Genomic DNA, 24,574 nt, shown 5'->3' with positions numbered 1-24,574 from the left:
ATAGAATCCATAATGCCAAAAAGAAAAGCAGGGTGTCTTATTACAGAGCAGTAAGCTGTGTATGGAGAAAGAGAAGCGCAGACCCAAAACGACCTGCCCACGGTCTTAAAAGACATTAAGATGTAAATATCATCAAAGGTGGTACTTGCTTAAATCTCATCAAAGGTGGTGAAAGGAGAGGTGGGGGGAAGGTCCACGCCTGAAGGAGCAGTGGGGTTTTGGGGCCCATCAGGGAGGTGGTTGGAGATGCACAAGCAGTTTGAGGGCAGAGAGGGGCTGGATATAGTTAAACTTCATAATGAAGGTGGCATGTGGAGCTGAGATTGGCTCAGGTTGCCGAGGAAACATGGGCAGGAAGAGCAAGGAGCAAATCCCTAGGAGGGGCTGGAGGAAGGAAGCAGGGCATACGGTATGGGGGACAGTTAGTGTGGGGACATGGTGCCTCTGCCACACCACTACACGATGACAGGGACAGTGTCAGGCCATCCTGGATGCAGGGAAGCAAAGACAGAAGAGGAGCACTGGGCTGAGGATGCAGCAGCTCCTGCTCAAGCACTACAGGATTGCCACGCATAGCAAGTCAGGATGCAGCGGTGCTTTTCAGAGCCACGGCAAGAGAGCATGGCGTTAGAGGAGAGCCGGGCTATCTCACCCTGCAGACCAGCAGGAAGACAGGTGCTGGGCACTGTCAGCCTCTGGTAGGTTACAGCACTGGAGTCCCTTAGTATTTGCCCCCTGTGGTGCCACCTCTATGCAGAAGCTGGTTTTCCTTTTGATCTGCTAAGCAGACTGACTGGTCTAAATCTCTCTCTAAAGGTGTTTTGTGTTTGGTTTTTCTTTTTCTTTCCTTTTTTTTTTTTTTCCCCAGGATCTCAGATAGTCACAGGCTTGTTCTCCAGTTGTTTTTACATTTATGTTTTTTGGGCACTGCACTGCAGCTTGTTCACTGCCCAATCTATCGAGAGACATAGAGAATCACCCCCACTTCCCATGCCCAGCTCCCTGTCCCTGGTGACAAGGCATGGGAGCAGGGTGAGACCTCCTCATGGCATTCCGGGCCGCAGAACCCCTGACCTGCGTTTGTTTTAGCCCTGTTCCCCAAGGCTGTACAGGGTTTGTATTACAATGCTCAGAGCTGATGCCGCCCACCTGACCTGTTTACATGTACCTCTGGTTCCCTTGGGTAGTGCTGTGGCATCTGCAGCTTCCCCTCCTTGCGACTTTTCCTTCTTCCCAAAGCCATTTCCACAGCTGAGGCTGCTGGGTCCCCACGTCCCCAGCCAGCTGTCACCGCATCCCACGTTCACACTGATGTCTGATACAACAGTGTGCCCTGTTCCTGGACTGTCACAAGATGTGACTGCAGCCAGAGCCAGCCTCTGATGTGGCTTCTCTGGTATTGGGGTACTCACAGCGCCCAAGGTGGCTGGGAAGGGCAGGGAGGGGGGAGTCCGACGGGAGTCAGCTGCCCCACACGGCATTGGAGCTAGGCTGGGGCTGGGGCAGGTGTCCCTGCTGCGCTCCTCTCATGGGCTGCCAAAAAAAGCAAGGGCAGCAAGGTTTTTGTAAGTTGGGTAGTGGCTGAGTGCCACCTGCAGCCTGGTACCAGCCAGAGTCACCTTTACATGTCAGGTTTCATTGTGCTGGGTGGGATTCACAGGGGGACACTGAAAGCATCAGGACACCCCAGTCCCTGCTGGGAGAGCGCTAAGTGCCCTGAGTCTAGCGCCAGGTGCTGGGGCTGGCACCGGGGCATGAGCTGGTGCTGGGGTGAAACACTGCTGCTCTTCATTGCTGAGGGAAACGTGGGTGAGCAGAGGTAGGAGAGGCAGGTGGGGGCAGAGCAGCAGCACCCAGCCTTGTTCCATGCTCACCTGCAGCTCCCCTCCCTACTGCCTTGTCCCAGCACAGGGAGGAAAGTGCTGCAGGCAGCAGCCACTGTGAGCTGGCCCAGCTTCCCTGGGGTCACCTACCCTGGCAGTTTCTCCCCCCATCCCCAGACCAGGTGTCTGTTGGTAGCAGCTGGCCATGGCCCAAGCATCCTGCTTCAAGCAGGGCTTGGACTGGGTAATCCCAGAGATCCCAGCCAGCTTCAGCTGGCCTGGGGTTCTCCAAAATTCATCTCTTTGCAGGGAGTGCAACTTCTCTGGAGAGATCTCCTTACAGATTTACTCCAGGGAAGAGAGTAAATCTTCCGCAGTGTGATGTACTGACTTGTCCTACTGACTGGCCACAGCTCTGGGTCCTTTGGCCAGCCAGCCGCCATGTGCTGAGTGTGACACAGCAGCAGTAAATCACAGGCCTCTCTCTGCCAGCATGCACAGTTGATTTGGAAATGTTTCATCTCAGCTCTATTAAACAATACAACTTCCTTCTTGAAGCCTTCTGCCTCATCTTCACCGACTCTCCACCCCTCTGTCTTTTAGTTCAAATTTCCCTGTCACCTCACACAGAGCTGGTGTATCAGTGTCCCCTGCAGCCATCTGCATGCTGCATGAGAGCTCACTGCAAGTTTCCACATCCAAAGGACTACAGCACCCAGAGCAAGCCCTGCAAGGTGAAGGATGTGACTTACAACATTGTGGCTAGGTGAGGTGGCGAGCATTCAGTATTCAGTTCACAGAGTTACGAACCTTGTTGGAGTTTGGTATCACCAGCCCTGGGAGGCAGGATCTGACTCAGGTAACCGAGACTGCCACCTCTAACCTATCACAGGCTGTCAGTGAGAAGAGGCTGTATTTGGAAGCATTTGAGTGCCACCATTAAACCAATGCTTCTGAGTTTTGGTTAATCACAGGTACCCTTCTGTCCTGTCCCCAGAAAAACTCTACTTATTACTGATACTTAAAATAGTTAATAAGATAGACTGCTCTGTGGCCTCTCCAGAGGTTTAGCACACTGCAGGAAGATTAATGTGGATAGAAAAGGAGCATCTCTGCCTGTGCTGTTGCCTCAGAGAGAGCTGGTGGTGCCTGGATGTGTATAGTGGGGTGACGGTCATTACTGTAGGTTACAAATATTGGTGGATTAATAGCATCAGCTGCTGAATTATCACCTGAAGAAAGCATGATTTGAGGCTACCACTGAAAGAAAGGAGATTCCTACTAAACCAAACTCAGCTCTTCCCAAAAGTCACCAAGAAATCACATGAAAAAATCACCTGAGCAGAGGGGGAGACTGGTGCTGAGATAAGGAGAAAGCACGATGCTCTTCTGATGCAATAATAGTAACATAAATACTTTAAAATACCTCTCTAGTGACTTAAAAAGAGCTCACTGCCTTATCATCATTGCCAGCACACATGCCACTACAAAGATAGTTTTCTTTCTTCTGATTGCTTTGCAATTACAGGTAAAAATTGTAAGGTAATTGGATTTTATAGGCTCTCATCCAAAGGGTTTGAAACGTGATTATTACAGTGATTGACATATCCCAAGTGGTGAATTATTGCATTAGAGACGTGGATGTACCTCTTACGTATGTACAGTCAGTCAGAAAATGTCTGTTTGGCACTGAGCTGTGTAATTTCAGCCCTTACTGGGAAATAGTGCAGTCTTGACTGAAACCTGGAGGGAACCAGGCAGATTTTGAGAGCACCTGTGTTAGTGGCTCAAGTAAAATCAGCTATACCCACTGAAAGGCTCTAAATTATGAGAGATATGAGAGAGAACTTAATAAAGTGGTATTGCTTCATTTGAAACTTCCCACATGTACACCCAGATGGTGCAATGAGCTTTCTCTTCCCAGTTCTGACCTGCGCGCATTGTCCCGTACGTTCCCAGGAGCAGGCTGGGAATATGTCCCAGTGAGAGGCTGGCTCTGCAGATCAGGAGTACCTGCCTGAACTCGGGTACCTTGCTTCGCTGTAAAATAAAACAAAATTCTCAGAAGTGATGCCGCTCTCCAACCGTGCCCTGGGCTGCATCAGGAGTGTGACCAGCAGGCTGAGGGAGGGGATTCTCCCCCTCTACTGCACTTTAATTAGACCCCACCTGCAGTCCTGCATCCAGCTCTGGGGCCCCCAACACAAGAGCAACACGGAGCTGTTGCAACGAGTTCAGAAGACGGCCACGAAGATGATCAGAGGGCTGAGAGAATTTGGCTTGTTCAGCCTGTAGAAGAGATGGCTCAGGGGGGACCTTGTAACAGTCTCCTAGTACCTAAAAGGGCCAACAAGAAAGCTGGAGAGGGACTTTTTACGAGGGCATATAGGGATAGGACAAGGGAAGATGCCTTTAAACCGACAGAGGGGAGATTTAGATTAGATGTTAGAAAGAAACTCTTTGCTGTCAGGGTGGTGAGGCATCAGAACAGGTTGCCCGGTGCAGTTGTGGATGACCCATCCCTGGCAGTGTTCAAGGCCAGGTTGCTCAGGGGCTTTGAGCAACCTGCTCTAGTGGAAGGTGTCCCTGCCCGTGGCAGGTAGGGCTGGAACTAGACTATCTTTAAGTTCTCTTCCAACCCAAACCGTTCTATGATTCTGTGAAGTTAATGGCAGCTTACCTCGGTTTGGGTCATTTCAGCATCTCTCTAAGCACAGCCACCAGAGAACTCTCTGGCCACGTGGCAATTTTACGTCTGACAGTCTAACAAAAGCACAAACCCAAAGTATACAGTGCTTTTAGCTCTAAGGTGTGTTCACTGCCCTCTGCTGCATCCTATGGCAGTAGGCTGGCAGCCCAAGCGAGCTGGAGCGGCACTGGCTGTGGGGAAGGGCATGGTGTGGGACATGCACCACTGGAAAGACTGCCAAGTATGTTCCAGGCATGGGGGATTGCTGGGAAAGTGCAGACCTTGGAGATGTCCTCGTTGAAGCCAGCATGGGCTGCTGCTGGTGTGGCAGAGTGAATGACTGTGCCTTACAAACCACCAGCAATGGCTGAGGTTTCAGCAAATCACAGCTGTTACAGAAATAAATTATAGCTCCTGAAAAGAAGAATATTGCGGTTTCAGATTTAAAAAAAGTAATAAATCACTAGGGAGCTTGGCTTGGCAATAAATTGAGGCAACCTAAAAAAAGAAAATCTGCTTATGTCAAGCCTTAGGAAGTGGGCAGCAAATTGGCTAAATGATAGTTTCAGAAGTCTGGCTGTGTAAACCACTTCCCATGTATGCCATTTCTATATATAGAAGACAACACAATTTTCTTCCAAGTACAGAAAAGTCCACTGAAATTTCTAAGATGCTATTTTTAAAGTAGCAGACCCATAAACCTGCAAACGGTTGAGCAATGTAGACCTGCTTTTTAAAATGGGTTTTAGCTTCCAAAATAAAACCTGGCAGAAAAAACAGCCACTAGTTTGATGATGAGAACAGAGACAAAGAATGGTGATGGGTCTCATCAAGGATGGGTGACACATAGACCTTCACTCACAAAACCTTCTATTACAAAACATATAAATAAAAGAATCCCACCTGATTGATATGAATAAGAGCAGTGAATCTTTCACCAGCTGCCTCCAAGGGAGAAAGCACAACATCTTCATTTGCTTGGAAAAGCAAATCACTGTTTAAGGAATAGTCTTCAGCACAGCTTTTGCTTAAGCACAATTTGCAATGAAGAGGATCCCTGCACTCAGCCAGCTGGCTAATGCCAGCGTATACACAGACATCCCCACATACATCATGTATATAGAGAGATGTATATACAAATAAAGGCGTATGGATATGTAAGATGTCGGTAACAGAGTGAGCCTCCCTGCTGCCTTAAATAGGAACTTCTTTAGAAGAAAAGAATATCACCTAGAAACAATATTGTCAGGAACTTTTATTTGTTGAGATTTCTAACTTCATACAAATACTGAAGAGGAAAGCATTTCAGATTTTCAACCTGCAGGGAAAATACAGAAACACATACAAGATCTGTCAGCATTAACAGCCAGAGAATGAATCCATAGAGCTGCTATGGAAGGAAAAATAATCAAATTTTTTGTTTGTTTTTGGTAAAAATTAATAAATCAGTTCTTTTAAAATCACATTCTAATCTATGTGTGCAGATGTATGTTTTCTGTTGCTTTCCATTTTTTTGTTTAGTCCAAACAAGCAGCAAAGGCTAATTTGTCTGTTAAAATGGCTAAAAATCTGACAATAGTTCTGAACTAAGAGCCACATCAAGTAAATATGTTCTGAAGTGAAACAGAACCTTTCCGCTTCCTTCAAGAGAAGCAAACTCAATCCGAAACTACAGAATCCTACAGATACATGGTGGGGAAGCCAAGATAATTCCTAGGGTTATATTTACTAAGCTATTGTAAAATCCTGTGTTAATAGTTGGAGATCTATAGAAATTCATAGTTAAAGATAGCAGGAGGTAGATAGAAATCCATAGTTCATAATAATACAAAGCAAACAAACAGCAAAAAAAAAAAAAATACTTTGTCCAAACAGGATAGAAAAATCCAAATAAGCCAATTAAATGAAGCACACTGAGAACAGGACAAAACTTCTGTATTCCTTACGCGCTGTCCTAGCTGGTCACTGCTTTTCTCTCTCCTTCATTATATCGATGTAGTTCAGCACCTCTAGAGTCGTTCTGCCAGCTAAACTCAGATACTCGGTTTCAGGAGAAAACGCGGCGGGTGCTGCCGCGGTACCGGAGCCCGGAGGCTGCAGCTCCTCCTGCGCTGGCATTTTGTGCCCTCCAGCGGTGCTCGCGGCCGAGGGGAGGAAGTGCCCACAGCTGCACACGGGCATAGGGCCACACTGGGTGGCAGCATCCACCTTATCTACTTGTGTCACAGAGCCTTCCGTCTGCACCCAGACATCACGCCTGCTACTGAGAGTTACAGGCTCTCCCTTACGGGCTTGGTGTAACGACCTGCCCTCAGATGGGGCAGTGTGGGCTTTATTTTCCTCCTCTGGTGCATGTAAAGTAGAGTTTTTCTCTTGAGGGTGGTTTGCTTCTTCTCTAGTCAAAATACTGCTGGGCTGGAGAGGCACAGTTTCAGTGTGAGAGGTCTTAGGGGGCTCTGTGCTTGCTGAAGCTAGGTTGGCATCATCTTTTTTCAAGGACTGTTCATCCCTATATTTAATCTTCTGGGCTGTGTCTTCCTCTTCAGACTGTTTGAACAGAATTGAGTGAATGCAACTGTTTAAGCAGTTCAGTAACTAAGGACTAAGTTAATGACTAACTAATAACTAAGTTCATGAAATATACAGAAAGGCCAGAACTGTCTGCTTTTGTTTGTTTGCTTTTGGGATTGTGTTTGGTTTTGTTTCTCTCCTGTCTCATCTCCCCCCTCTCCACCACCCGCCTTCTTTCTCCAAGGGTGTGTTCCTGGCCTTTGTGAAAGAGAAAATGGGTAAGGCACATCTTCACTCTCGCACAGAACTTACATTCTTACATTGTGTTATGTTTGTGTTCAAGAACGGATGAAAACACAGAGTGTGTCAAATCCTCCTACCTTACAGGCATAGAATCATCACATCAGCTAGGTTGGAAAGGACCTTGAAGATCATCAAGTCCAACCTTTACCCCAGGACTGCCAAGTCCACCACTAAACCATGTCACTGAGGGCCTCATCTACACAGTTTTTGAACACTTCCAGGGATGGTGATCCTACCACTTCCCTGGGCAGCCTGTTCCAATGCCTGATCACTGTTTCAGTCAAGATATTTTTCCTAATACCCAGGCTAAACCTCCCCTGGTGCAGCTTGAGGCACATAATGTAAGGCAGCTGTACATCAAGAAGCTTGCTTAGCATCTTCCCACAGTGATATTACTGTAATTCGCCCTGACATTATCCAGAGCCAGACCACATGTCTGGTAAACTATTTAGGAAAACTTACACCTTATAATTTGTCTTCCTCACACATGAAGTTGCTTTGTACGAAATAAAACCATAAATAACATTCCAGCTACACCTACCCTTAGATGCACTCAGAAATATAGGTATTATTCAAATGAACTCCTGCAAACCCATAAAGGGGCAGTACTCACCATGTCAGGACTGGAGCTGAAACAGCTCTCTGTTTGCCTTGGGGAGTAAATGGGAGACTGGCTGCTGAGTGATGACTCCACATCTGAAAAACGAGATGGAAGGAAAGGTTACCAACTCAGCAAAAATTTCCCCAAACATCCAGTTCTCAAGTACAGCATGTAGAATTAAACATTACTGCATCTGATGCAATTTCAAGATACTGTTTAAAGTGTTAGTGAGGTCAATCTAATTCTTGACAATAGCCAATTTTTCTCTCAGGACAACACATCTTAACAAGAAGTGTGAGATGGGTCCCCCAAAGCTTCAGCCATGCTGTTGTTAATCAGCAGCCTGCACCAGAAGCAGGACTGTGCAACATAAAAGCCAGACGGACTCTGCAGAGCAAGGCCAGGGAAAGAATGCAGCAAACTCCCTGCACAAGTTGGCTGCCATACAAGTTATACATTTTTCTCTTGAAGGCCCTTGGGAGATACCTGCTCTGAAATGCAGCAGCACAGCTGGCCCCTACTGCTACTGAGGGAGCAGAAAAGAACGTGGGATCTCCCTACTGACTCCCCTCACTCTTTCCACATGTGGAATGACGAGTAAAATGGCACATGTCAAATATCTAATGAAGATATTAATTAATATAGAAAACATGTCCAAGATTTATTCCAATCAGCAGACGTCTTCAGGAATAGAAAGTTACTGGCATCTACTTGGAACTCTCACTATATGGTGATGTTAGTAAAGTTCAGCTCTGGTGTTCAGATCAATATTCTTGACCTCTCTTTTGGATTAATTTATAGGGTTTTTAGCAGTTACTCCTACTTTCAGAGCTGGCTTTTCTGTTTAGCGGACAACTCTGGAGGAAATGGGACAAGGTAAAATGAATATGTGTGTAATACTCACCAGAGAGGAGTTAGTTAACCTGAATTTATCTCTTCAAGGAAAAGCAAACACAGATAGTTACCTTTTAATGCTAGTTGTCTTTATACAGTGCTGCATGAATCAAAACAACAAACCCTCATCAAATGTAACATAGTGAAAAGATCAGAACACTTCTCCCTGGCTTTACAAGTCACTATTTCAGTTTCACATGTAGAGAAAAACCTTATTTCGTAATCAATAATGCATAAATAGTACTAACCCTTCTTCATCTGGCGCAGACTTGAATTCACTCTGAACTCTTTCTCTTGTGCTGATGTGAACTTTTAAAAATAATGAAGTGTTAATAGTGAGGGTTCAGCTGTATCAGCACCTTAGGTTAGGTGGGGACCATTCAGTTTCTGCAGTACATAAAAGACTCACTGCATGTACTGCAAATTAATTTAAGAGGTACAAAACACCTGAGCAACACTGTATGTACCTGGGTGACTTCTACAGGCAAAATATCTAAAAGACTACTTATATGTATGCTGGCATAAAGCTCCTTTATAATACTGAAGTGTCCTGCATATAATGTCTGAGCACTGCCTGCAGAATCTGATTCTAATGGTTAATGGGTAACTTACTTACACAATGTATTTCAAATATGAGCTTAGGTATGAATCAAGCCATGTAAATTATGGACATGAAAATATGGGCTATCTGAATCACTTAACTAGAAGATGTTCTTTCTGGATTTCTTATATACATCATGGCAGAAAAGAAGCTTCCACAGAAGTTAATCCAGTGAAGCTATATTCCGTTACTAACTATCGTGGACATTCCTTCTAATGCTGCAAACAATAGGTTTGATAAAAAATGCATCTTTTTCTTTAAAAAGTTACCTCTTCAAATCCAAAGAGCTGGTTCTGTCTCCAGGCTGATTCTCCCACAGACTCGTCATCACTGAGGGATGCAAACACAGAATTCTCTGGTAAGTGATTTCCTCTCCTGTGCTTTTCTTTCTGAATTAAAGTCATTACTGGTGACTTTTTTGTCTTTCAAATAGTATTTTGTCTGAAATGCTTCCCACTATCGAAATCACTGCACTTATTTCTGAACCTGAGATTTAACACCAATCATCTGTTTTTCATAAAATTTGTTTACATTGAAATGCAAATCTAATATGAGAGATGACAGAAGATAGTGCTGCTGCTTTGTAAAACGGAAGGTATTACGGATCAGAGTCTTTGATATAACAGTCTTTTGTAAAACGTGGGGCACTCACACCTGCTAACTTTAGCTGACGGAAGATGTTAGTGGAAGGAGACGGGCTTTCAGAGGGCAAGTCAGAGCAGCAGCTTAGCTTCAGAAACTCAAAACTGTCCCATGAAGCAGACTTTCTCAGTACTTTTTATAGGCAGATGAATAGTAGTACAAAGGGCTTACTTGAGCGTAAGTTTGTTTACATTATTCACAACTATTTCCACTGAGAAAACTTTAGTCCTCAGTAATACTGGTTAGAATTTTGCTTTCATGTCCTCTTAGGATGTCTTCAATTCAGCAACATCTCTGCAGTTATCACTAGTTAAGGGATTGATAATTTCTGTGTCACTCACCTTTTTTGTCTTGAATAGTTCTGCACACTCTCCTGTAAGTTAATCCACTGATCATGGTGATAAGCAGAAGTCTCTAAAATTAAAAGAAAAAAAAAAGTAACCTTTGATTTTAAAATGCATAAATGTAATTTGAAAATAAATGCTTCTGTGAACTTTAAAAGATGATTTAAATATTGATTTAAAATTAAACTACTGCATCCTGAAGATTCATGATTTTTTTCAGCCAGGGCAGACACATCTGTGGTTATAAAAACATATGTCTTTAAAAGGAGAATGAAACCCAGAATATACGTCCTTAAAGTACTGCCACGCACCAATTTTCTCAAAGTTTGAAGGTGTTCCTTTCTCTTCAGAGGCTATGAAGTAGTGCTGTCCCTCGTGACAGTCCTGCAGGTGAGTGTTATGAAGTTCACTGCTTTTCTGGTAGCTTGCACTTAAGACATTGTTACTTTTAAGTAAAGCCTGTTCTGGAGCTGTGAAAATGCCTTCAAGGTGTCTGTCTAGGGAACTTCTTTTTTCATTGATTGCAGGATAAGCCTCTCTAGCATAATAAGGATAATTTTTATTGGTCATTTCATTTCTATCATCAGGATCCACGAAAAACATGTCAGTGCTGCTTTGGTTAACAAAAAGATTAAAATGTTTTGTGGGAAGATTAATATTGATTGGCTTGCTCTCATCTTCAAACAGTGCCAGAAAGGAACAATCACTTTCATCTTGTTTAGGTTTCAGTTCTGAAGTTTCTTTCACAACATCAAACAATGCGTCTTTTATTCCTTCACTGTCTTCTGTTTCATTTTTGGTCATTATCACTGGATTTTTCCTGGAAAAATTCATATAGTCTAGCCTGCGGAATTACATGGAGGGGGAGTAGAAAAGAATAAACAGTTTGTTCAGTGCATAAATAAGCAAAATACTGTTAACATGACAAATTATGCTAACTTGATGATAAAAATCTCAAAGACTTTACTGATCATCACACTTTTGTTCCAAATGTACATTATTTCAACTGATAAACTTTCCTGTATTTTACGTCCAATTTACAGTAAGATTGATTTAAAAGGGCTTCTGTTTCATGATGTCTCCAAACACCAAGACATGGAGCACACCCTTCCTGAGTACGGAAGTGTGGTTTATAAAATCAGCCACAGTATGTCACTGCTGCTCCACCAGCTGACCAAAGAAGGCCGCTTTGGGAAAAAAGAGAAAAGGGGAAGACAGCTTCTTCCTTTCCCCAAAATAGTTTGTTCTTCAAGACTACAGTTCTCTCCTGTACTAGAAGCCTATGATAAATTCTGTGTACTGCTTGAATCCTGGTCTCCTTAGCAAGTGACTTCCATTTGTACTTGAGGCCAGTAATCCTAACTCAGCACGGGATTTTTCTGTTCCTGTGTCAGGCCAGTCAGACATTTTGTTTTGCCCACTTCTGATAGAAGTGGTTTGGAAGATGCTGCCATAGCATCATTAGCACAAAAGCTTACTTGGCTCCTAACACTTTCACAGCTTTTTTCTAGGCTTGATCTGGTGACTGACCTTTCAGAAAATCCAAGCAAAGAATTGAGAGGCATCTGAAGCACAGAAAATTGGCAAAGGCCATTCAAAAAATGCCCTTTCTTTAAAATAAATGGAGCAATGCTATTAATGGAACCTGAAAACTGATATCACGTACAGAAAACTCTTACTGGGAAAAAAATCTGTAATGGTTTGATCAGCGAATACTTGGAAATGGATGAAGATCCTAGAGAACTTAAATGAGAAAGTGGTGTCCTCTTCATACAGAAACCTACCCAGAACAGTTTTCAACGGCAAAACACACTAGAGTTTGTTTCTGGAGAAACCTGGGTCGATCTATGTGAGAAAGGTAAAACCATTTTGTGAAGCAATTCAGAGGCTCCTTTTTTATTCCAGCTGAACATTTTGTAATGCTAAGTAAAAGTTGGTAGCAGACGAACAAATGTGACATTTAAAATTTTTAGTTAATATTTAATGATCTTGAGGTGCCACAGTTCTTGTATGTATGCATACTGGCTATATCATTGGTATGTTACAATTACATTAAACAACTGTGTAAACTTGTACTCTACTTTTCATATACAGTGAAAGGAACTCCCTTCCCAGGAGAACTACCAGCTCTTGAGACAGAAGAATTTATGGCTACAATGGATGAAAACAAATCAAGCATGATACAAAGAAATAGATTTGAAGATCAGCTGGAAAGATGTTGTTAGTGAGCCATGAGTGGGCAGAGGAGTAATGGATGTGCCATAAGCAGATGAGTGCAGGCCTGTGGAGAAATGAAAGGGGAGATGTAGGCGAGATCAGGTTATATAGGGTTTAATGTAAAGATATTAATCAGGAATTCATCAAGATACATAGCAAGGTGAAGGTTATCCTCATTTTAGGTTTTGCTGGAGAAAGCTGGGAGAAGCTAAGAGAGTAGAGAAAGTTAAGACGGCTAAGACTGGAAGCTGAGGCATTCACATAGTTATCATGTGGTCAGTGAGTTTATCAGTTACTTGACTCCCCAGGCAAACAGGCTGTAGGTACTTCAGAACAGCAAAATAACATACGGCCTTTTTATGGCTCTATTCAGCCAAAGCTAGAGACTGACAGAACTTTCAACCAGACAGCAGACTTACTTACAGAATAAAAAGAGTAAAGAAAAATGAGCCCTGTAAGACCCCTTAGATCCGAGGCAAAAGGCACCGGAAAGAAACTATAATAAAATGTTTTGTATAAACAAGTCTGGCCATAAATCCTCTGTGATTAAAAGGATTTTTAATAAGCATATACAAAATGTATTCCAGATTTCTATCCATTCTTTCAGAAATAAAGTGTATATTCTCATAAAAGTATTATTGAAATAATTGGTTTTTTTTAAAAAACCTATAGTAGGATCACATATGGGAAAAAAAAATAAAAATGCTGTGTTCATGGAATCCCGTATATAAACAATGTAGGTGGTGAAGTTGCTAATGACTACAGCATCAAGGTCATCAACAACAGTGGCCAGAACTAATGAGAGCGGGACAGCTTCCCTGCCTGTGGCTTCTTAGCAAATCCATGTTTCTCTCTTGGGGTGGATCCTATAACACCATCATGTTTGTAATGTTGCAAAAAATAGATCACGGTGCCAAGGGCCTACTGAAAATTTATATTTTTCTGCTTCTAGCAAATTAAAATAGCTTGGCATGTTCAGTCTTTCCATTTCGTTTCAATTCCTATTTGAAAAGCACCAAAATCAGTGAAAAATCAAGTAGCAATAATCTTCAGATTATTTTAGCATTTTTCTTACTTGAACTTGACTGTTATTTCTCTCATTAATGTAAAATCACTGCCTACCTATGCAATGGCTTTAACAGTTCCTGAGGCACTGTATCAGACTTTCTGAAAATACACTGGCTTGGAGGTTCTGTAACCCAAGGGTCTTGATCAGAACTATTTCCTGGCTGAGAAAATAGTAGAAGCTGTCAAAATCTGAATATGTTTAGTAGTTACAGTGTTTAAAACTCTAAAGTTGGGTTTGCAAACAGTATACATGTTTTCCTACTCTTTTTATTTTTATCTTTACAATAGAAGACCACATCTCCTTACAGCCTGAGTATTGTATAACTCATACTTTTCCATATTTATGTATTACTGTTAGTATGCAAAATGTCTTTTGAGCACCCCATCCTCCCATGGTATGAACAAGCTTGATAGCCTGTAACAAGCTGAAGTTCCACTGAAGATTGATTCATCATTGCAAGCTGTTGTCTGGAAGGGACCTCAAGAGGCGTTTAGTCTAACCTGCTCAAAGCAGGGCCAGCTTCAAGGTTCATCCAGATTGCTCAAGATTGCTCAGGACCAAGATTCTACAACCTGTCTGGATGGCCTTTTCTGGTACTTAACTACTTTTGTGACAACATTTTTTCCCATACAAACAGAATTTCCACTGTTGAAACTTGAGACTTTTACTTCTTGCCATTTTGCTGAGTACCTCTGGCTCTGCCTTGTTTATAAGACTGTTTTAGACTCTGGAAAACAGCAGTTAGTTCACCCTACATCTCCATAGCCTTCTCTTTCCCAGGCCGCACAAACCTTCTTTGCTCAGTCTCTCCATAGTCATCATGTGCTCCAATCCCCTAAAAATTTTTGTGGCACTTCATTGGTTTTGCTACAGTTTGTAGATCTCTTTCTTGTACTGGCAGTTCCAAAACCGGACACAGCATTTCAGATGTGTTGTCACAGATACTGCTCAGAGGGAAATACTCATTTCCCTATGACTGCTTGATTATGCTCTTTTTAATATAGCCCTCTACGTAGTTGGCCTCTGCTGCTACAAGGGCACATTGCTGACTCATGGACAACTTTCTGCCCAGTAGCACCCTCAGGCCCTTCCCTGCAAAACTTCTACCTACTCAATCAGTCACCTAATGCGTGGGGTTTCTCTGTGTTAAACTCTATGAAGTTCATGGTGGGCATCTGCTTGTCAAGATGCCACTGAACAGCAGCCCTGTTAACATAATAATCACTCTGCCTATCTGGTGTGACACATGAACCTGTTATGGTGCTGAGGCTGCACACTGTTCCACTGTACAAGTCTCTAATAAAGATGTAGTGGACTTGGTATTAATCTCTGGGGATTCCTGCCATTACTAACCTGTCATCAATTAGACTTTAGCCAATAGACAACTACTTTGAGAATGATGGTTACAGCCATTTTTTACCCATCTTATTATCTACTCATCTTGTTCATACCTCCCCACTTTGGCTACTAGGATCCCATGAGAAGCATTGTTAAAAGCCTTCCTAAAGTCAAAGTAAATATCTGCTGCTCTCCCTTATGCATAGAGCTAGTAATTTCATCACAGAAGGCAATCAAGTTCAACAGTCATAGTATGGCCTTGGTAAATCTATGACGGCTGTTCCTTGTCACCTTCTTGATCTTTATGTGCCTTGCAATTGCCTCCGGGAGGTCTAGCTCCATAAGCCTTTCATGAACAGAAATGAATACTGTAAGAACTACGTTACTCACTGTATGATTACAAATTAGGTCATGGTGATCACCTGAGATTCTAACTATATACCCAGTTACACTAACTGGACAGTTAAGAAAGCTGTATTTATAACTGTAATACATTTCAGCCTTCTTTAAGCAACTTTACAAGCCAGAAACAAAAGCAAGGCAGTGGTATGTGACTCTCTCTCTTTCTGCAGATATTAGTGATACTGGAAGCTCAGTGAAAAAAAGTTCAAGTTAAGTGCATTTCATAACAATAAAAGAACTACATTTCTATATATGGAATATTCATTGCCAATACCAGCCTACAAGAAATGCTGATTGTTTACAATTATCGTCACCACTACACTAATTTTACACCCCAAATAAATGAAAGTTAGTTTAAAATAATTCTGTGGAAATGACAAAATATTCATCAAACCTGGGTTTGCAGCTTCTCTTCATAGGTCTGTTCCCAAGTGTTACCCATTAAGTTTGTGCTCAAATTTTCTTCTGAAAGCTGTGTACAGTTAGAGGACCAATAAACAGAAGAAGACAATGGACAGGCACTAAAAGCACTTGCTGTGCTGTCTTCACATTCCATACTAGAGTCAGCATATATTAATTCTGTTACTTGTGGTAACTAGACAAAACATAGCAGAGAGACATTTTATTTACCAAAAACTGTTCTGATGTCAGCATAAAGTTCAAAGTAATCAAACCTTTTTATATCTTTTACATCTCTGCACATATGCAACAGCAAGAGAAAAATTTCATGTATTCTGATAGGATTTTTTCATGGAAATCATACAGTAATAAGGGCTTATTTCAGGGAAACACCTAAGTGCCTACTTTAAGCTGAAGTATGCACACAAATGTTATCCTGAGGACAGATGTGTATAAATACATTTTTAGCATTAGATGTGTAGGTAAATGATCTGCTGACTTGGTTCCTAGATAGTAAAATGAAAAATAATTGACTCCACTGAAGAGACAACTCCAACATGTTGTGACACCAACAATGCTATTTCAAGCAGATCAGAACACAAGTAGAAATTTGAAGGCAAAACTCACGAAATGTCACTATATCTACAGCTACATTGCTACCCAAACTAAAGTGCTTTCTAACAGAATTACTAACTTGGTTTTGGGGATTATTTTTTGTTTGTTTGTTTAATTGGGGGTTTAATGCAACAGTGGAATGGGTCTTAAAAAACCCCACTTAAAATCCATCTAGAGAATGTTTTTCACTGTAACCTCAATGACTGCGTGAACTTCGCAATTGTATCCACCAAGACTTGTACTTAGGTCCCTCTTAAAGATTCAACTTTTCTCTATGCTGCTTACATTTCATCATTTCACATATCTGCATACTGTTTTTAATTTTCTGCTGTTGGCCTCAGTCTCTTTCCCACAGTCTCTGTCCTTTGTGACTAGCTTAGAGCACAAAGGTGAGCTTTTCGAGAAATATGTAAGAAATGGCAGGAATGGATATAAAACATGACTGGCAAATAACATATCAATATAGCCTTAAAGAAGGCTTCACATTTCAGCATCCATGAGATTGGGTCACTCTTTGAAAAATCACTTAAAAATACAGTCACCACTGAACATTTTTAGCTTTACATCAGTGAGAATGATACACTCACATTATGCTGATATTTTATTTTCTCGGAGAGATGCTGCCTTCTGCTGTCCAAAACTTGCTTTTGTAACCTTGTAAAATGAATAAAACCAGCCTATGATATATGAGATATAAGAGCTATAGGATTAAAACCATTGAGTATTAATTTCAAAATAATACAAGAATATTTTTCCATACATCTTAAACAGACCTGATTCTTAAGCAGTCATGAGCAATCACTGTGTGAGTCAGTCACTTTAGGGTGTCTGAAGTTGAATGGGAAAACAGTTTAAGTGGAAAAGGCTGTTTGAATAGCCAGCTCTGTAAGATAAACTTAGTGTATGTACCTGACATTAAGAATTTTTTTTTAATCTCTCAGCTTTGTGCAGTTTTTTATTTAGACTACATTTATTTACTCTGTCATAGAAAGAGTATCACAGGAATGCCAGGACTGATTGTAAAACTTCTTCATCTTAGAATGGTAGATTGATGTTTACTTAATAGCCCAGATATAACACCAACCAGAAATACCTTTTCCAGGACTTTCTTATAACTTAACTATAGCCCGTTTTATTCAAGTACCTGTTCTGGATGTCATCTAAGTTAGGCATACAAGTATGCAATGGTGACGTGGGAAGCTCTATGTTGTGCCTCCTAACAGGTATTTTTACATCTTCAGTGATATCGATGTGTACTGGCTTCCTCATGCTCACTGCAATGAAAGTATCTGGAGTGTCAGTGCTGGGTTTGGAGAAAGTTTTGAGCTTTCTGAATTTTCACTAAAGTACAAAAGCTGTTGTTTTAGATTATCTTTATTAATTTAAAGCCACATTTTTGCTTTCTTTCTTACTAGCAAAGCAAGAGCTTTATTCTAAATGGCATTATAAAAGTATTTATAGTCAGCTGCTGTGTGTAGACAAGCTTTGTTGCCCTCTTCAGTCACCTTTTAATCTTCCTGAGCACACAACAACAAATTCTCCACAATCTGGTTTATGAATATGTCACAATGGATAAGAATCATAGACTCATTTAGGTTGGAAAAGACCTTTAAGGTCATCAAGTCCAACCCTAAACCATGCCCCTAAGCACCACAAAGAGTTAGGAATCAAGTTGCACAGATGTTTTTCAGGAGCTTAGTTATGGATTTTAAGGAAGATACTCTGGGTAGAACTGACAGACTATTCCAAATGCCCCCCAAAAGTTATGAAAAGGGAAGTGGAATACAAATAGACCCATTCAATGGAAAAGGGAAAAAGAAATGAATGTAAGGTGAAATTAATGAATGGGATGAGGAAGGTGCACAAGTATACAAGCCTTTAAATGTGAAGCAGGCAGTAGCCAGAGTTGGTTGATTACTCTTATGTCCTGAATTTTTATTCAATTGTCATTTTTATATTTACTTACAATTGTTTATTTTAAAAATAACACAACACTTATTTGAGCATTAAGTTTCAAGTGGAAGAACAAGAGCTGACATAATAGCAGTAATACTTAAGGACAACTGATTCTGTCAGCAGTGAAATCAGAATGCTGTTATACTAAACTCACCAGAGTTGTCTTTTTTGGTTGATATCTGGTTCACAACATATAGATTGAGGAGATCTAAACTGACTGCTGAACTTTTAGGAGATGACACTCTCAAAAGCTTCATCTTCGATTTAAGTTTCTTCTTTTCAAAGAATTCCTATATTTTTTACAAGAGAGAATAACTTTTTCAATAGAAGCTTCAGAGACAAGTTAGCACCATATATAATCCATTTGAAAATAGCATGCAAGACTTAGCAAACATTCCTAACAATAAAAGCACGCGATTTAATCTCTAAACCCTCACACCCTGCCTACTGTTATTTATTTTATTTTTATTACCTTGAAAGACAGCAAGCATAATTTGGTCATATTCAAAATTAATCACTGTTCTCTTAATGAGAAAAGCTTAATCCTTAAACACGCATGCCTCAAACTTTTTGTATGATCATTAAAAATATTTCTTTAAAATAAAAAACTTATCAAAATGCTGCAAGGAAAAAGTTGGGAAAAAAAATTAAACTTAGGCTTTTTAGGCAGCTTATAATGTTGTAGGCAAATAAGTCAGCAAGATTACATACAGACAGCCATCTCTAATGACACAAACAGTTTACTGTTATCCAAATTTGTCTTGACATAGAAAATAGTCTTGTGACAAAAAAAAAGAGAAAAAAGTAAAGAAGAAAAATCTCTATGACTGGGACTCCAGAAAGGCTTTTTGTTGCAAGGAATAAATAGAGATTATTGACACTTTGGATGTATCAGGCAGATGATTATAGAAATTTTAGGAAACAAAAAATTCTCCATTTTATAGCAGACTATTAATAATCATCCTACAACCACTGGCATCAAGCACAGCAGATGAATAAATAAAACCAGTAAGATTTCTTTATTTTAATCACAAGGAAGATATTGAAAACCGAAGGCTATGCCAAAACACAAAATAGCACCAGCTTTTCTTCTGAAATGTAATTCCTACCATTACTGCAGGTTACATATAACTAATATACCCAGCATGTCCATTGGTAACTATTTTCCCATATATTTTATTCTATCACAATCTTTAACATTCTAAGATGTTACTTTTACCATCTATGGAAAATACCTGTTCTTCAATTAAGAAGGCTACCTGCAGTATGGTAAATTCAGCCTATGTACACATCAACAGTTCAAAATTCATATTGCTTTGGAGTCCACACCCCCAAAATGTACCCATGCCCCTTCGGTGTTTCAGATCTTTTCTTCGCATTACCTCTAATTTACTAAATTGCTACTAATTGTGTAATTACCACTATATTTAGTAATTCACTAATTATAAAATTACTGAAACAATCCTATCTTATTTGTTTTCTTTCCTACACTGAAGCAAATTACATAGTTGTAATGTAAATTCTGTGGTTCAGACAAATGAATCCTGAAAAAACAGATCTTTTGAGAACTCACAGGCCTCCAGGTGACTGGGAAAGTTATAGGGACAACAAGCTGCTGGTTGCTCCTGCGTTCCCTTTGGTAAAGGTTTTAATTTCTGAGATTGTCTCCATACTGTCAGCCTGGTTTTCCTCCTCCTGTATATGCCAATGCACCCGCCCTGGTCATTAGAGAGTAACAGCCACAGTGATGGAGCTTCCCTATACTCCTTTTCCCTGCTGCTTTATCTTACTGTTTTCTTCCTCTTTCCTGTCTGAAATATCTTCTGCTATGCCATGGATAAACTTGATTCTATCACCTCTCTTTCAGATTCAAAATACAAACAAGCTGGCCTACTTTTGCAAATGCCAAATAAAGTATTTCAGTGAGCCTAACATTCTTTTGTGTAGCCCAGGAAATAGCTGTATTTATGTGTAAGTATTAGGCTAGCTGACGACGTGGTTGTCACAGTAAGGTTTCAAGCAATCCCATGTGTCAGCGCATACCAACAAAATATAGTAACAGAAGTAATTCAGTACAACTTAAACTGGGTGAATTCATTCATTCATGCCTTCTCCTACTCCCTCCCCTTACCGCTGGAATTCAGTGTAGTAATCCTAGAACAAGACTTCTGTCCTAAAAGTTACATGAAGTTAGGGAAACATTACAACTGTTATGCTATAGCTTTGAGTCTCACTCCAAATGCTTTGAAAGTTTTTGCCTAAATGAATCAACTAAAGCATTTAAGTAACAATGTAAAATCTAAGATATCTAGAACTGCTTACCTTTTGCTTTCTCCTTTCCTGCTTTAGTATGATTCTGCTCCTGAAAGATGCAAATAAATTTTGTTTTAATTGTAAAAGTATAATCCTGAGTCATGGCTTGAATTTCTCATCAATGGTATTGGAATTTAGGACACAAATTATGTTTATGTTTATGTTGATGTTATGTTGATGTTGATGTTGTTATGTTATGTTATGATGGATCAAACCTTCAGGTAGTAAAGTCAACATGTCTGTTGTAGTCACTTTGATACTGGTTTACTCGGGCAAGTACAGGACCACATTCTGTCTTAGAGCTACCAAACACATTGAACATTCAGAAGGAAAAGCTTTTAGACATTTGACCTGTAATGCAACATTTGATCAATTCTTAATTTCTTAAAAAATTATAAGAAATCCTTGTCAATATATTAATTTCTCCTAATTTTCTTTGTAGTGCTGCAACATAGTTACAAAACCATACTGGCAAAGGAAACAAAGGAGCACAATACAAGTTTCTACCTTTCTGGACTTCACAGAATATTGTAAACATTTTGTCGAAAAGGTAAGAAAAATTGATTGTCACTACAAGTTTTATCAAGCTGCTGTTCTTTGTGCAATATTAAAAGACAGTTATACCTTAAACTACATTTCTCACTGTTAAATATAATCTTAAATGCATTGCCTACAGGAGGTGTTCCATAAAACTGGAGCTATGGGTAACTGCTGTGAGCAGGGTGAGCATGGCTGCAGACCTTGGGTCGGTAAGAGGCCTGTTTTTTTGAGAGTTAGAAATAAGGATTATACCCTTGGAATTACTTTTTTTTTCTTTTTTTACTGTGCTTAAAGTTAAAACACACGTTCTAAACATATGCACATAACATTTACCCTTGCATAACATTTACCTAAAATGTAAATCCCAGCCTCACTGAGGAATCCCAGCAGATAATAACAGCAGCAGAAAGCAGCAGGGTGATTTGCTATTTGCTGAGTGCAATACTCCTACACATTGCTTTTCCTTACAGAGCAGCATGATAGGTATTTAGGATGAAGTTGGGGTGGTTAGGGTTTTTTCTCAGACTGAAGCTGTCCCTTCCACCTGCTGTACATGGGCAAATTCCAGAAACTTCATTTTGTTGGGATGACTTCCAGAGGGGTAAGGCATCCTTTCAGTTTGATTCTGGAGTAAAGATGACTACAAAGCTGCGTTTTCACAAAGCTACTTTAAAATGGCTGACAAAATCTGCAGGGGTTACATTTCTAGTAGATAGGCACCTAAAGAAACTGAATAGTAACCTTGGTTTGGTGGTTTGGTTTTTTTTAATGTTACAACTCAGTGATTATTTTACTATTTCAGTGAATCTCAGGAACTACACATATTTTTCCCTAATGGTAATCACTGTCCTTAGTGAGGTCGTTGAGGACAGGCCCAGTCTGCAGACATAGGGCCAAACATGACTCGCTCTGCCTGGTATGGGAGGACATCTACATCTTGTCACACAGTCTGGGTCAGGAGGGGACACAGGGACTGTCACACCCACCATGGCTGTGCCTGGTCTGTGAGGGGACACTGAGGACGTCACATCCACCACGGATAAGCCCGCTCTGTGAGGGGACACTGGGGCTGTCACATCCACCATGGCTGAGCCTGGTCTCTGAGGGCCACTGGGCTGTTACACCCACCATGGCTGTGCCCGGTCTGTGAGGGGACACTTACTCAGCAAGGAGCCATTTCTGGCAGCCTCTGCAGTTTCACTTACCGGCTCCCGCCGACCCAGTTCATTTTCCGCTGCTGAGGAAGGAGGGAGAGCTGCCATGTGTGGCGCTGGGGATAGAGAGCAGAGGCAACGGCCACCGCAAGGATGGTTTTCCACCGCCCAGCAGCGCCACGGGGCCCGCCTGCAGGGCCACCTCCTGCCTCGGAGCGCTGGCGCAGCTGCTCTCCATGCCCACAGGCTGCCTGGTGCTGGCAGAGAGGAGGGAGAGGATGGAACCAGGACAGCAGAAGAAGCACGCAGGAAGCCCAGCAGGGCAAGAGGGGATGCTTTGGTTGCTGCCATCCTTCCTCTAACACTGGCACTTCCATAGAAGCTGCCGCCAGAAGCCATTGCCCTTTTGCAAAGGAATCACAAGCCCCTTTCTGTCGTAAGTGAACTGAATCCACAGTTGTTCGAGTGGGTTACACAGCTGCTGATGTTTTGTCTTTCATGCCCAGCTTGTCACTGCTATAATCACCATAATCTTTAAGGCAAGCAAGAAGCATCTTCTTCACCATCCTGCTCTTTCTCAGGTATTTCAGTATTTCAATTCAGTGAGAAGTTTCTAATATGCATCGTTGCTTTTGGAGCTGCCTGATGAGCTTTTGTGTATAACCAGAGAGAAACCCTTGAGGAGGGATGCAGAGCTAGGGGTGCTCCCTGTGCTCCTGGGGCTGCCATTGTTTCAGCAAGTGAAGGCACCCATTTACAAACCAATCATTAAAATTCCGTATTAATCTTTTCCTGTGTTGTTTCTTTACTGAGTTATCCTTAGCCTAACATTTTCCAGGGTGCTAGTATTGATTGCTATTAGTACAACAATGTGAAGAGTGCTCAGATCAGATGTTATGAGCCCAATATTAAAAACTACCCCAGGTTTTGGTTTTTTTAATTGAGTTTTTTTTTTCTAATACTTGTAATTTTGCTTGTGTGTTTATAGAATCCACGGCTAAGAGACTATAGAAGTGAAAAGATCTGCTTCTCTAAAATATCACCAATTAAACTGAATAATCTTATTGTGCGGAATGTTTTACCATTGAGATATCTCTGGTATTTCTGATTAGTATGCATAACTGCTTCTTGCAGTAACACTAGATTAAAATCTTCATAGTAAAATATATCTATTTTAAGTGTGTGTGCCTCTGCAGTTAATACGACAGACATCAAACTGAAAGATTATTTAACTAATGCCATCACTTGAAATAATTCTCTATTTTGTTTGCATTTCCATCTAGTGTAAATGTTTAATTTGTTAATACTATGCCTAAGAGGTAGCTTGAGGCATGACATCATCAAACCCCTTTTGTTTTTCTAACATGGTATTTTCTGTACCACCCTTACTCTTACTCTTGCACAGCGTTATCTGGATTTAAAGGAAAACACTGTACTTTGTGTTTGATTCATTGAATCTGGTAGTTGGTAGATTCCAGGAAAAGTGATGTGGCATAGCAGCTTCAATTAATTATTTTTTTCAATATAAGAAATCTTCATTTGTCAGAATAACTACATCTCATGTCCCTTTGTTAAGAAAGTATTATACAGGCTCTTCTTCAGAACAGCTTTCCAATCCTCAGGACTTGAGTTTTCCCCTCCAACATGCTTTTTCGTTATGAGATCAGCTCTAGATACAAATGACATAGCAGAGCAGTCCAGAGCAGTGTTACTATCTATCTGATGTAACCCCATTCCTCCAGGAAGGCTTGTGTTAACACTGATCATACAACTGTTCGCACCCAACTTTGAGTAAGTCCTCACAGAACTCCTATATAATCAGAGAGAGAAGCATCTTCTGATGGGTGATTCAGAGCACCTAAGTTAGGTTCCTACTCTATTTCCCAACACCCAGAGAGGAAGCAGCTAAGTCTGATAACTGAAACTGAGTGAAGTGAAAGAGTGTACTACTGTCTGCAGCATTATTGTACCCTCAGAATTTGAACACCCTCCTTTCTGTAAGCAGGACAGTCTTTCCCTTGAGTAAATGCAAACTGCTTATGTAAAGTCTTATACACTGGAGACAGTGAGAGAGAAAAAGAGAGAAGATGTATTTCCAAGCAATTACTTAGAACTAACTGCAAATGGTACTCATGTTTCTTTATGAATCTTCCACTTCACAGC

General features: G+C 41.0%; 1 protein-coding gene across 1 annotated transcript; it reads right to left on the bottom strand.

The window, feature by feature from the left end:
- Positions 1-5,835: 5,835 nt before the first annotated feature.
- Positions 5,836-22,520, bottom strand: REDIC1 (regulator of DNA class I crossover intermediates 1). The gene is made up of 8 exons (XM_065665022.1): positions 22,463-22,520; positions 20,727-20,766; positions 18,559-18,694; positions 10,406-10,478; positions 9,692-9,752; positions 9,070-9,130; positions 7,940-8,022; positions 5,836-7,059 (listed from the first exon to the last, which is right to left on the bottom strand). The coding sequence occupies exons 1-8, from the start codon at positions 22,483-22,485 to the stop codon at positions 6,475-6,477; spliced, it is 1,062 nt and encodes a 353-aa protein (XP_065521094.1). The 5' UTR covers positions 22,486-22,520; the 3' UTR covers positions 5,836-6,474.
- Between the last annotated feature and the right edge of the window lie 2,054 nt (positions 22,521-24,574).

Source organism: Lathamus discolor, chromosome 1 (genome assembly GCF_037157495.1).
Source record: "Lathamus discolor isolate bLatDis1 chromosome 1, bLatDis1.hap1, whole genome shotgun sequence".
Classification (NCBI taxonomy): domain Eukaryota; kingdom Metazoa; phylum Chordata; class Aves; order Psittaciformes; family Psittacidae; genus Lathamus; species Lathamus discolor.
Note: the sequence above shows the minus strand (reverse complement) of the source record. Positions and strands in the feature narration are given on the sequence as shown.